At 42.4% G+C, this 13864-nt stretch overlaps 1 protein-coding gene across 1 annotated transcript in view; it reads left to right on the top strand.

The window, feature by feature from the left end:
* The window catches only part of FAM107B (family with sequence similarity 107 member B), a 254279-nt gene that overhangs the window by 103654 nt on the left and 136761 nt on the right, over nucleotides 1–13864 (top strand). The window contains exon 2 of the mRNA XM_032157841.1: nucleotides 815–872. Within this exon, the coding sequence (XP_032013732.1) occupies nucleotides 815–872 (58 nt within the window). The remainder of the gene's footprint in view (nucleotides 1–814; nucleotides 873–13864) is intronic.

The following is a 13864-nucleotide window of genomic DNA, read 5'->3' on the forward strand; positions in this document are numbered from 1 at the left end:
CATACCAGGACTCAGAGAAGAATGTGTACACCCACCTTCTTAGAGATAAAAATATAACTGTGAATAATGATGGAATTTTCAAAAGTACATGAAATCAGTTCCACGAATGATGAAAAACAAAACATAATTCTCTTTGTTCAACCATGCTGGTGGCATTTCTGTTCTATGAAAAACCTGGTCTGGTGTGGTGGCTCACGCCTGTAACCCCAGCACTTTGGGAGGCCAAGGCAGGCAGATCATGAGGTCAGGAGATCGAGACCATGCTGGCCAACATGATGAAACTCCGTCTCTACTAAAAATACAAAAAAAATTAGCCAGGCGTGGTGGTGTGTGCCTGTAATCCTAGCTACTTAGGAGGCTGAGGCAGAAGAATCACTTGAACCAGGGAGTTGGAGGTTGCAGTGAGCCAAGATCGCAGCACAGCACTCCAGTTTGGCGACAGAGACTCCACCAAAAGAAAAAAAAAGAAAAACGAAAAACAACCATCACCATCATTTCTAAGTCATGGGTGCCTTCAAATGTATTAGTCACAGGGGGCCCCTGGGTTGTACCACTCCAGGGACAACCTGCATAGACACTACCATGTGAATAGCACCCTGGAGTTGTGTCGCCCAACGTCCCTGTAGTTACTCTACTTGGCATTTATTGTTGATTTGTAGTAGCTTGTCCAAAACCTCAGTTCTTTAAGGCGTGGGTTAGGTTTTTCAAGTGTTGATCTCATATTAATTAGTAGGCTTGCAAAAAGTATTGCCTTACATTAATGCATTATTTTTACTTTCTCCCTGCTTTTCTGGTTTGTGGGGCTGGCGCTTAGGAAGAAGAATTTCAAGAAGAACCTAAATGCCTCGAGGTGGAGCAGAAGATGACATCAGGTAGAGTACATTCTGTGTGATTCCTTTTCCAGGCTGCTGTTGCTGACAGAAGTGCTTGGAGCATCCTAAAGCTTTGCAGATTGCAAAGGAAAACTTGTATGTTCCAAATGATTGGAAACATGACTAGAAATGTCACGTGTGATGTATTCCAGGCACGACATCTGGACAATCTGGTTGTGATGCAGAAAATAGCTCGTTCTGTTCTTTGTCTTCTTTCTTTTATTGATTACAGTTCTTGATGAACAAACACTTGCAAAGAAGTAGATGATGATAATGATGAAAAAATTTCAAATTCAGTAATGCTAAACTAAGAAGTATCATTATTTGCTGAAATATTTATGATTATCTTGGAAAACATTATTTAGATAAGTTTGCTGGGGTTTTTTTATGTTTGTGTATGGTCAAGTATGCAGCTTTGCTAAAGTGATTTATGCCACAATAGGACTCCCTAGAAGCTAATGTGGAAAGAAATAAATGACAGTGAATTTATAACTTAGTTTATGACTAAGATCTGTAATGATAATGAGATGTAATCATCGTAAAATAAACATTAGTTGAATGGACCTAATAATGAAAGCTAAATCTTAATACTCTCAGCCTCTATTTACCAATGGCTTTTAGTTTTAGTTTGGTGTTTTATCAGATTCGGCGTTAGAAGATGGCTCCAGATGTGTTTGCTCCTGGCAAAGGCTCATGTTCTTGTAATTTAATGGAAATTAGGGAGAAGAATTAAGAAATTGGAAGTGGTAATGAAAAGATTAGGCAAGGTGAGAGGAAAAGTAGCACCCTACTCTGGTATAGATGAAGGAGACAGAATGAGCAATTAATCAGCTCTACCCTTTCCCTCTATACCCATCCGCTCCCAAGTTCCCTGTACCCCCATCAGTTACCAACATTGCTTTAATTTAGTGCCTCTTCCTGGGACACTCTCCCCTTGCAGATCCTTGTACAGATGGCTCAGGTCAAATGTCCTGTCCCAGAGAAAACTTTCCCAACCATCTTGGCATTCTTCCAAATCACAGTTCATCCCGTTACACGTTTTGTTTTCGTGATGCTCATTCCAGTCTGTTATGGTTTGGCTCTGTGTCCCCACCCAAATCTCATCTTGGATTGCAGTTCCCATAATCCCCATGTGTTGTGGGAGGGACACAGTGGGAGGTAATTTAATCGTGGGGGCAGTTACCCTCATGCTGTTCTCATGATAGTGAGTGAGTTCTCGTGAGATCTGATGGTTTTATAAGGGGCTGTTCCCACTTCACTCTGCACTTCTCCTTGCTACTGTCCTGTGAAGAAGGACATGTTTCCTTCTGCTTCCGCCATGATTGTAAGTTTTCTGAGTCCTCCCTAGCCCTGCAGAACAGTGTGTCAATTAAACCTCTTTCCTTTTTAAATTACCCAGTCTCTTGCAGTTCTTTATAGCAGCATGAGAATGGCCTAATACACAATCCAAAATAATATTTCTGTTAATCTGTGGTTTATTACAATATTGTCTCTTAGAGAGCAGGGACATTACCAGTCTTGTTTAATGGCATCCCTAGCACCTTGGACAGTGCCTGGTACGTAGTAGTAATTCAGTAAATTTTTGTTAAGTGACTCCCTCATGTCCATTATGGGCAAGGCACTCTCTTCCTGTGTATAGTGGAGGTATAGGTGGGGTAGGTTTGATGTAGGCCAACACTATGCCTATTTTAGATTTCTGCGATATAAAAAAGAATGCGACATGGCACTTGCCCTCAAGACAACAAATTATGTTCGCAATATGAGAAATAATGTGAAGATATCTATATAATCAAAGTTCTGCTGGGAGCACTGGGGAAGGAGCAATTCAACTTGCATTGGGAAGCAGCATCAAACAAGGCCTCTTGGGGTTGATGATACTTGTAATGAAGATTGGAGTTGGAAAGCCTACTTTCATAATAGGGGCATAGTAGGGGCAGTGGTGGAGCTTACATATCACACCTTTGAAAATGACTCTGAGTACCACTTTTGCACATTTACCCTTGATCTTTCATTTCTCAGCCAGCAAAGAAGGCTGGGAGGATGGTCATTGCTGCATCAATGCAAATTCAGCCAACTCAAAGGCTTTGAATTTCCCAGATGCTGTAATAAATGCTTTTATTTGCTTTCTTGGCATAGTGCCCACTATATTCTGAGAAAATTTGTTCACACATGTTGGGAGGACATCATTACTCACTAAAGACTTTCTAAGAAATGAGATGACTTTACTGAGTTCTTTTATGACACCTCAGGGTGAGAAATTAGACATCCCATACTGCAAAATTCTGCTAGGGTTCCCAGCTCCTTAGGCCCTCAGTATGTGTTACTAGAGATTCAGCAAAGTGGTAAAGATTTCCCTCAATAAATGCATTTGGAGTTGGACACCTCCCTGAAAATAATTCTGCAGAAAAGAACAAATGAAGTGTAGGTAGACATTTAGAATCCCAATTTCTCTGTGATCAACAGATATGGTTTTACATTATTGACACAATAAAAGGCTTATTACTTTACCTTCTTCAAAAACACCTAACAATGCTGTTGTCTAAGTGGAAATTTCAAGCAGAAAATGCAGTTTCTCATTATTTCTTAGAAATGGTTGGGTCTACTGACTTTGGGGCTTGCTATAGAGCTTCTCTTCTTTATTCAGGACTTATTCCCAAATGTGTGTCTTTGCATTGCATCTTGCTTTGGGTGTACTTGTGTTTCTAGTTGTAGTTCATTCTATCCAGATCTCTCATATTGATTAACCATTCTTTAAAATCCTGTTAGGTATAAGTTATGTCTGCTAAATTATTTGAAAAGTATGAACATATACTATATTCATTCAAAAAACTTTTATTGAATGTCTACTATGTGCTAGATATTGTAATAGGAATTATACTATATAGTCATGAATCCGAGAATAAGGAGGAGGATACATTCTGAGAAATGTGTCACTAGCCAATTTTGTCATTGTGTGAACATCATAGAGGACACTTACACAAACCTAGATGGTATAGCCTACTACACACTTAGGCTATATGGCGTAGCCTATTGCTTCTAGGCTGCAAACACGTACAGCATGTTATTACACTGAATATTGTAGGCAATTATAACACAGTGGTAAGTATTTGTGTATCTAAACATATCTCACCATAAAAGAGGTACAGTAAAAAATACAGTAGTATAATCTTATGGGTCCACTGTTGTATATGTGGTTTGCTGTTAACCAAAACAATGTTACATGGCACATGACTGAATTTAGAGTGGTAAATACAACAGACATGACTCCAGGCCTCATCAATGTATGGAAAGTGAGAAATACAGCCATTAGACAAATAAAATGTGAGTTATAGAGAAATGGTAGCCTTTAAAGGTAAAATGTAAGTTTTAGAGAAAGCAGGATACTATGGATGTCTTGCCTTCACAGAGCTTCAGGCAAATAGAGCCTTTAAAACATGAACACAGAGAGCTAGGAGAAAAGGTAGAATACAGCATGTGCTGAAACAGAGACATGAGTAGGGGGCCAGGGAGCACGAAGGAGGTGAAAGAAACCCAGCTGGAGGAATCCAGGAAGTTTTTCAAGAGAATGCACCATAAGAGCTGAGCCTTGAAGGATACAGATGAAATTCACTTGTGAAGGGAGACACGTCAGCCAGGGTGTTTATAAAGCAAAACCCAAATACTGTAAATTGAATTCCAAGTGATACCTTCTTGGAGTTCAGCCCATTTTTTTTTTTTTTTTTTTTGCTGATGATCTAATTCTTGGGCATCTGATGCTTCATCCTGAGTTCTGTAATTTGTATTAATATTTGTAGGAGCCACCCACGTGACAATGACAGACCGGTTAGGAGTGTGCTCTGTCTTTACCACCATTGTAACTATCTTCTGCCCTCAGATAATTGTGTCTGCGTACATTGGAGGCCTTTCTTAGTAGGTGATTGAAAGATGGAACCTTAGTGCCTTTCCCGGGATCAGGTAGCATTTCCTTGTCACTTTGTGGATATACTAGCTTCATGGATACATTAGCCCATTTATAAGAAGTTCCTTTTAATGTGATGCATTGTGGTTTGCTGTCAATGGGTGCCACATTTCAGCAAGAGAAGTGCTGAGCAGTTTCTGCAGGGAGATGAAGTTTACCTTTTTCTCACACCTGCCCTTTCTATGTTCCAAGCCTCCTCAGTGAGTGTATCAGTCAGGGTTCTCTAGAGGGACAGAACTAATAGGATAGATGCATATATGAAGGGGAATTTATTAAGGAGTATTGACTCATGTGATCACAAGGAGAAATCCCACAGTAGACCTTCTGCAAGTTGAGGGGCAAGGAAGCCAGTCTGAACTCAAAATCTCAAAAGTAGGGAAGTTGACAGTGCAGCCTTCAGTCTGTGGCTAAAGGCCTGAGAGCCCCCAGCAAACCACTGGTGTAAGTCCAAGAGTCTAAAAGATGAAGAACTTGGAGTCTAATGTTCAAGGGCAGGAAGCATCCAGCATGGAAGAAAGATGAAGACTGGAAGGCTCAGCAAATCTGCTCTTTCCAATTTCTTCTTCCTGCTTTTATTCTAGCCATGCTGGCAGCTGACTAGATGGTACCCACCCAGATTGAGGGTGGGTCTGCCACTCCTAATCCACTGACTCAAATGTTAATCCCCGTTGGCAACCCTCTCACCAACACATGCAGAAACAGTACTTTGCATCCTTCAATACAATCAAGTTCACACTCAGTATTAACCATCACAGTGGGGTTCCCTCCTCTACACCTTCGCTTCCCAGTTTCTCTATCATCAGAAGGGCATGCACTCAGGCACATATACCTTGCTGCACTGTGTCACCTCTCTCAGCCTGTTGGTATGTTAAGCCTCAGATCTACTTATGGAATGAGAAGATGTGGTGGTTATGAGAGGGATTTTAAACATCAACAAACAGGTAAAGAAGGACAGAGATCAACCTGGGCATCATGGTAAGAGCCAGTCTCTACAAAAAAAAAAAAAAAATTAGCTGGGCATGGTGGTGCATGCCTGTGGTCCCAGCTACTGGGGAGGCTGATGTGGGAGGATCACTTGAGCCCAGGTGATCGAAGCTGCAATGAGCCATTATTGTGCCATTTGCACTCCAGCCTAGGTGACAGAGCGAGACCCTGTCTCAAAAAAAAAAAAAAAAAAGACAGGTCAGAGGTCAGATGTAGGGAGAATTTCCTCTAGCAGCAATTGCACAGCATGGTTGGTCACTTTCTCCACCTGAGCACAGAAGGCCCTGAATGATGGGAGCAGTCAGTGAAGACTCCGTTAGACTGTGTGCTCCCCAAAAGCAGGGATTATGTCTGTTTAAAAGTGAAGTGAGGTTCTTTATTGCAAGGTGCCATTTTAAAGATGCTTTGCAATCCCTTCTATATAATATTCAATGCAAAAATAAAGAACATATAAAAAACTGAACCTGGGCTATGTTTATAACTCCACATAGGGAGAAGGAAGAATGAGGTAATGGTGATACATTGGGTGGAGACTCTGCAGAGGAAAATTTTCCATACTTAAGAGTTCCTATGATGTGGTCAGGATGCTGTTCTGATAATAGAGACTAAAACAAAGATCCTTTACTGATAGTGACAAGGGAAAGGCCATAATGCCACAGACAGACAGAACTGCATGTCAGCGAGAAGGCACAATTTGAAGCCTCACTATGTGAGTCTCTGAGGGTGAGCAAGTTATTCGAAGTGGCTGAGGACAGGGATAGTCACTGGTTTACCTGTTCTTGCCTGGGCTTGTGCCTCATTTTTCAGCAGCTGCCAAACCAAAATCATTCTCTTCCTGATCTAGTCAGAGTTCTCCAGAGAAACAGAACCACTGGGACATAGATATAGAAGGAGACTTATTATGAGGAATTGGCTCACATGATTTTGAAGGCTGAAAAATCCCATGATCTGCCCTCTACAGACTGGAGATCCAAGAGCCCCAGTGGTGAAATTCTAGTCCAAGTCCAAAGGCCTGAGAACCAGGAGAGCCAATGGTGTCAGTTCTGGAGCAGGGGCAGAGAAGACTGATGTCCCAGCTCAAGCAGTCACACAGAAAGCAGAAGGAGTGAATTCCTCCGCCTTTCCCCTTTTGTTCTATTCAGACCCTCCACAGATTGGGTAACGCCCACCTACATTGGGGAGGGTGATCATCTTCACTGAGTTTACTGATTTAGATGCTCATCTCATCTGGACACACTGTCTTGGCCACATCCAGAAATAATGTTTAATCTGGGCACCCCTTAGCCCAGTCAATTTGACACAGAGAATCAACCATCACACTTTTCTGGTGAATTAGTCCGTTCTTGCATTGCTGTAAAGAACTACCTGAGACGGGTTAATTTATAAAGAAAAGAGGTTTAATTGGAACACAGTTCTGCAGGCTGTATAGGAAGCATGGCTGGGGAGGCCTTGGGAAACTTACAATCATGGCGGAAGGTGAAGGGGAAGTAGGCAGGTCCTACATGGCTGGAGAAGGAGGAAGAGGGCAAAGTAGAAGGTGCTACATACTTTTAAACAACCAGATCTAGTGAGAGCTCACTATCACGAGAACAGGGGAAAATCCACTCACATGATCCAGTCACCTCCCACCAGGCCCCTTCTCCAACATTGGGGGTTACAATTTGACATGAGGTTTGGGGAAGGACACAAATCCAAACCTCATGACCTGGGTAGTATCTCTTTCCTTTTTGCCTTTCCATGGTATGTGTTCCTTTTCTAGAGCCTTCTATGGGTTGCTCTGCCTTTTTACTTTAGAAAGAAAGTTCTAGAATGAGGCTTCATTTACTCTCTTCTTATTTTGCCAAATGGCTCTCAGAACAAGCCAAGCACCATGTACATATACCACATGCAATATACAGAAGCATTGGTATCGAGTAAGATTCAATTGAACATTTGAACAATTTTAGCACAAAGACTCAGGTTTATAGGTGACATACAGAAACTATGGATCCTTCACTTACTAATTTTATTTGTAACCAAATGAGTAGAAATTACATAGTACCACTTTTATAGAGAGAGGGAGATTAACAGTCTTTCAGAGGTGGCACATCTTGTCTTCATTCATTCATTCCCTTGTGGGCAGGGAGGTGGATGAATGGGCCAACCATGCTTTCTTGAGAGAATTCTTTTTGAAATTAAGTTGCATTCTTTCTAGTGGCCTTTTTTTTTTTTAAAGGGAAATGTGTTCGAAAAATGTTGGCTTCAATTTGCCCTTCCTCTTAAACCATGCATTGCTTTAGAAACAGGCCAGGGTTTTTTGAATACTGAAACAACTTTCCAATAAGTGTATCATTCCAGAAGACCTTGTGAAATCCTTATTCTCTTTTAGGTTGCACTCACCCTGTGCTGCCAGGGCCTCAAAGATTACACCACTTGGTCATACGAGGGGAGAATCCTGTACGTTGGAGGCAGTTGGTTACGGTCAAAGGGTTTCATCAGAACACCCTCTTTTTGCTAAAGGTCACCTAGAACTGAGTGGAGCCCAGCACATTTTCGGAGTTGGCTGTCTGTGTCATCTGCATTTAGTCAAGTTTCATTTCCTGTGGTTTGTAGATTTCTTAAGTGTGAAGTAACGAACCCCAAACAGTTAAAATTCTTTACCTAAAAATGGATGCAATGAGGAAAAAAAATAGGTATTTTTGCAACTTCTGTGGGGAAGTGAAACTGGGGTTCCACTGAGCAGTTCCTTGTTGCTGTGCACATGAGGCCAGCCCCTCTGTGGGAAGGTCCATGACACTTGGAGTTCAGATCTCCTTGCCGGGCATCTTAGGAGGTGACAAAACGAGACCCATTTTCTGACAATTCAGACAAAGTGTCTGCTTTTACTTTCATGTCATGGGAGAACAGTCAACAGTGCAGTTTCCACCAGAACCCACTATATCTCAGTCAGACACCCCTCTGATTTTGTGCAAGAGTTGTTTATCTTCCATACAGATTTTTCTGAGTCTTTGGCCACAGATGAACAGAAAACCGTAGCGGTAGGAAGGTGAGAAAAAAAGAAGGGAAACTTATCCTGAGTTTGTTTTCTTTCCATTCCCTTAAACTTGGGGCAGACGGTTTTTTGTTTGTTTGTTTTGTTTTGTTTTGAGACGGAGTTTCACTCTTTCACCTAGGCTGGAGTGAAGTGGGGCAATCTCAGCTCACTGCAACCTCTGCCCGCTCCCCACCAGCAATTCTCCTGCCTCAGCCTCCGGAGTAGCTGGGACTACAGGTGCATGCCACCATGCCGGGCTAATTTTTGTATTTTCAGTAGAGATGGGGTTTTGCCATGTTGGTGAGGCTGGTCTCAAACTCCTGACCTTAGGTGATCCACCCACCTCAGCCTCCCAAAGTGCTAGGATTACAGGTGTGAGCCACCGTGCCCAGCCAAGGCAGACAGTTTGAGGGTTCATGGGAGGCCTTTTATTATGGAAAATGCTATGGGGGTAGTAGATGACTTTTAGTGAAGACCTGGTCCCCAGACTCTTTATGGGACTTCTTGGTCTACACGGCTCCTTCTGTTGGGTCTTTGTTTTCAGTGAGAGCTTCCTTGACCACTTTCTGCAAAACTGCAACCTTTCCTTCAACTCTTACTTCCTTGTCTGTTTTGGTTTTTGAAACCATTTGTCACTATCCACACATTATATAATTCACTTGTTTTTTGTCTGTCTTCCCCTTCTAGAAGGTAAGCATCATGAAGGCAGGGATGTTTGACCATTTTGTGTCCTGCCGCAAACATAATGAATGCCTAGGATGGAGCCTGACATATAGGAGGCACTCAATGTATATTTATTAAATGGGGAATGAATACTTGATCTTTTTAAACTTGCTGAAGCAAGTAGATGAATCAATCACTTCTTGGCCTTTTGGCTAAGATCAAGTGAAGTAGATGAATCAGAAACCAGACACCGCGTCTTTTTCTCTTTGTTTTCTGCCCCCAGCTCCTCGCACAATGCTTGGACTATGTAGGAACTGAAAAGTAATGGTTGCTTGACTAAAGTATGCATGCATGAATGAATGATTGAGTCTGGTTAACAACGTGACTTTTGATGTAAAAACTGTTGTTTATTTGGGTACTTAACACATATAAAGCAAACCATGCTAATCCACGGAGAGTCAAAGATGAGTCAGACATGGGTCAGACATGGGTCTTGCCTTCAAGATGCTGAATATACTTCGTTTGTCCTGAGTTTACTTTCTTTCTGTTCCCTTAACCCTAGGACAGTCTGTGGGGTCACAGGAAGTCTTTTCTTAGGGGAAATGCTCCTGGGGGTTGCAGATGATGACTTTCAGTGAAGACCTGGTCTCTAAACTCTTTTATGGGACTCAACTATCATAGCTTGTATTTTAGTCTAAAGAATCTCAACATTTTGTCTCTATTTCAAATAATAGTAATTGGATTTTCACTGTCGTATAAATTCTTCCCAAGAAATGAAGGTTAGCCAGGTGCTAATTACACCTGTAATCCCAGCACTTTGGGGGCCGAAGTGGGTGGATTGCTTGAGCCCAGGAGTTGGAGACCAGCTTGAGCAACATGACAAAACCCCAACCTACAAAAAAAGAGAAAACATTAGCCGGGCGTGGTGGTGTGTGACTGCAGTCCCAGCTACTTGGGAGGCTGAGGTGGGAGGATCTCTTGAGTCTGGGCTGCCAAGGCTGCAGTGAGCTGGGATCGCACCGCTGCACTCCAGACTGGGCGACAGAGTGAGACCAGCCTCAAAAAAAAAGAAAACAAATAAAGTGAAGGTGGCAACATGCTTGTTGCTGGAGGTTTATTAGAGGAACATAGACATGAAAGTGATACATTCCCTGTTCCAAGAACTTAAAACACCAGTGAACAGGAGGCCATAGGCTGTAATATATATTTACAAAGAGAAAATGTTTCTAGAACTCACTTACAGATCTTGCATTATTAAGTGTAAGTAGGAGAAAGTTGGTTGGTTTTCCATCTAGGTTCTAGATTTTTTTCCACATGTTAAGTCTGTCGAAGTTGCCCTAGAATCCACGGAGATGTTTCTCTGGTGACCACGGGTGGGGGTAGGGATTTGGGGCTGGAGGTGTCTGTCTTTGGGAGGGTAAGGCCAGCAATGGTATGCTCCGAGTCTGAAGTGAAGGGAGACTTCCTGGCCTGCCTATTTCAAGACGTGCCAATCTGCGTCCAGTCCTCTGCCATTTTGCCTTGAGAAGGTGTCAGGCTAATGAGTAGGATTTCCAAGTACAAAGTACCCTCCTAGGCCGAATCTGTTAAGTGCTGTTACCACCCAGGGTTTGGAAACCCTGGCATTCAACCTGCTGAGTCATTGGAGAGCAGTCTGTGCCTTCCCCTCTCTACATGGGCAGAGAGCAAATTGCTTCCAGATTTTTCTGTTTAGGAAATTTAACAGACCATTTATTGTTCATAAATGGGAAAATACAAAAATACATAAAATGAGGGTTTGATTTAGTCCTCTGTATTCAAGGTAAGCCTGATGTGTTGTGCATGGACTGGGCACATGTGCCTTAAAGGGAAGCTGAGCTGCACCTGTGCAGCAAGCTGTTTAGCCTTAACATTGTGTTCACATGCCTATGGGACACCTCAGTAGTCTAGTTAGTATTACCTATTCTTCTCCATCCAATCGTATGTCCTCTTAACACCGTGGGAATGGAGGCATGGAACTTTCCAGAAGTTTGCCCAGGTTGTAAGGTGAACCAGTTACCGGTTACCAGGAATGAAATTTTCAGTGTGCACAAATTGGAGCAGAATTGCCTAATTTTTTGTGTGTGCCACAAGATGCGTTTCTACACTTTCACTTTCTTTTAATATTTTCTTATTTGTTTGTTTAAAATTTAATGTTGGCCCTTTGTAAAAATTCCTTAGAGGAGGAGGAATTCTGAAGGTGACATTAACATCCAAAATCAGAAGTAAAGTGATGGTCTTTAAATGTTTCCATCCTGGAGGAATCTCTCTACCCACTTCTTACTTCTCACTTCCTTCCCCCACATTGGAATAAAAAGATGAACTTGTATTGCATGCCAGGAACCCGAGTGTCCAATCACCTGTCTCCTTGGAGTGCACCTCTCCTTCCATTCTGATGATGTGGAAGGTGGAAATTGTCATCTAGAAATTTCAACTGGTGGTCACAAAGGCTCCCAAGAGAGAAAATCCAAAGTTTTCAAATCTCAAAGATGGTTGTTGTTGGCATTGTTTTTGCTATTTACCCATGTTTTCCTGAAAACAAGTGAAATTTTGGCCCTGGAAGTTCCCTGTGAAGTCAGCCTCTTTATGGCCCCCCATGCCCCACACTCTGGTTTGGGGTGGTGTAGGAGCCACCTTACCTTGCTCTACTCCTCAGTGTGTCCTGGTAAATCAGTTGCTGCTCCAGAATTTGTATCTAGGAGGGGCACAGGGGCCAGAACAGGTTGAAAAGACATTAAAGGACTTGTCCTAAAGTCGTTCCTGCACAGCACTTTATGGAAGATGAGAAAATATCAATTGTTTGTATCAAGGATGGGGAGGAGGAGCTGATGAAGTTGGAGTGCATGGCCGACACTCAGCACCCAGCCCCTCTCCCCTTGCCCTTCACTTCAGTGCCTGTGACCACACTTCTGGCACCTGCATGCCTCTCTGTAAAAGCTTCCTCTTACCCCAGAACCTGCCTCAAGCCCCTGAGGAGTAATTGTCACCCAATCCCTGATCAGACTTTGTGAATAAATACCGCAGCTCACTTCCCCTAGGGTAGGTAGCTGTGGAGCTGGCTCCCAGGGATCCCCAGGAGGGTTAAGCCCCAGTCCCTACAGAAGTAGCCAGCTGCATAAATCCCGTAGTGGCTGCTTTCCCTCCCGTGTCCCGGCTTCCCACCTCTTCTTCTGTTCCCTTCACATATGAATTGCTTCCCCCTGAATCCCTGTCTCAGGGTCTGCTTCTAAGGGAACCTGAACTAAGAGAGGGTCCCTTGGCACAGTCACTGTGTTGAACACAACCATAACGTATTTTAAAACATTTGTGCCAGCTACTCGGGAGACTGAGGCAGGAGAATTGCTTGAACCCGGGACGCGGAGGTTGCAGTGAGCCAAGATTGCGCCACTGCACTCCAGCCTAGGCGACAGAGCAAGACTCCATCTCAAAACAAAACAAAACAAAATATTTGTGAGCTTCTGAGATAGCAAAAAAAAAAAAAAAAACAAAAAAAAACAACCCATCAAAAATAATTAAAACACTAAATGCAAACTATCTTCTTTGACTACTTACTACCTGCTATGGTTTGGATATTTGTCCCCTCCAAATCTCATGTTGAAATTTGATCCCCAGTGTTGGAGGTGGGGACTAAAGGGAGGTGTTTTGGTCATAAGTGCAGATCCTTCTTCATGAATGGCTTAGTGTCAATCTTGATGGATTGAGGGAGCTGTCACCCTTATTTCCCTTGAGATCTGATTGTTAAAGAATCTGGCACCTCGTTCTCTCTCTCTCTTGCATCCTCTCTCACCATGTAATCTCTGCACGTACCAGCTCCCCTTTTGCCTCAGATGCTGGTGTCATGCTTGTACAGTCTGCAGAACCATGAGTCAAATCAACCTCTTTCCTTTATGAACAACCCAGCCTCAGGTATTTCTTTATAGCAATGCAAAATGGACTAAGACACTACCCTACAGACTGGTTAAAATGGTAGCATTCTCAAGCTTCTTAAAATTCCTTTTCTGAACACAGTTCTCTGACCTTTTCTGAACACAGTTCTCTGACCTTTTCTGAACACAGTGTTCTATGCATCCACTGAGGGGCATTTAATGATTTTAATGATTAGTAAAAGGGAACGGGATTTTTTTCACCTTGAAGTTGACTATCGCAAAGCATATCTACTTAGTTACTGCTGTATTTCAACTCAACTTGAACGTGCTTATTTGAGCGTAAGAATGGATTTAAATTATAAAATCATTTATTTTTGAATCACCCTATGTGGGCCAAAATATTTGGATTAAATGCTGTTTGGTTCTGTGCAAAATGGAATACATAATCAGATATTTTGTTTTGAGCCTTAAAAAAACAACAGCTAAGAAA

Source organism: Hylobates moloch, unplaced genomic scaffold (genome assembly GCF_009828535.3).
Source record: "Hylobates moloch isolate HMO894 unplaced genomic scaffold, HMol_V3 SCAFFOLD_2, whole genome shotgun sequence".
Classification (NCBI taxonomy): domain Eukaryota; kingdom Metazoa; phylum Chordata; class Mammalia; order Primates; family Hylobatidae; genus Hylobates; species Hylobates moloch.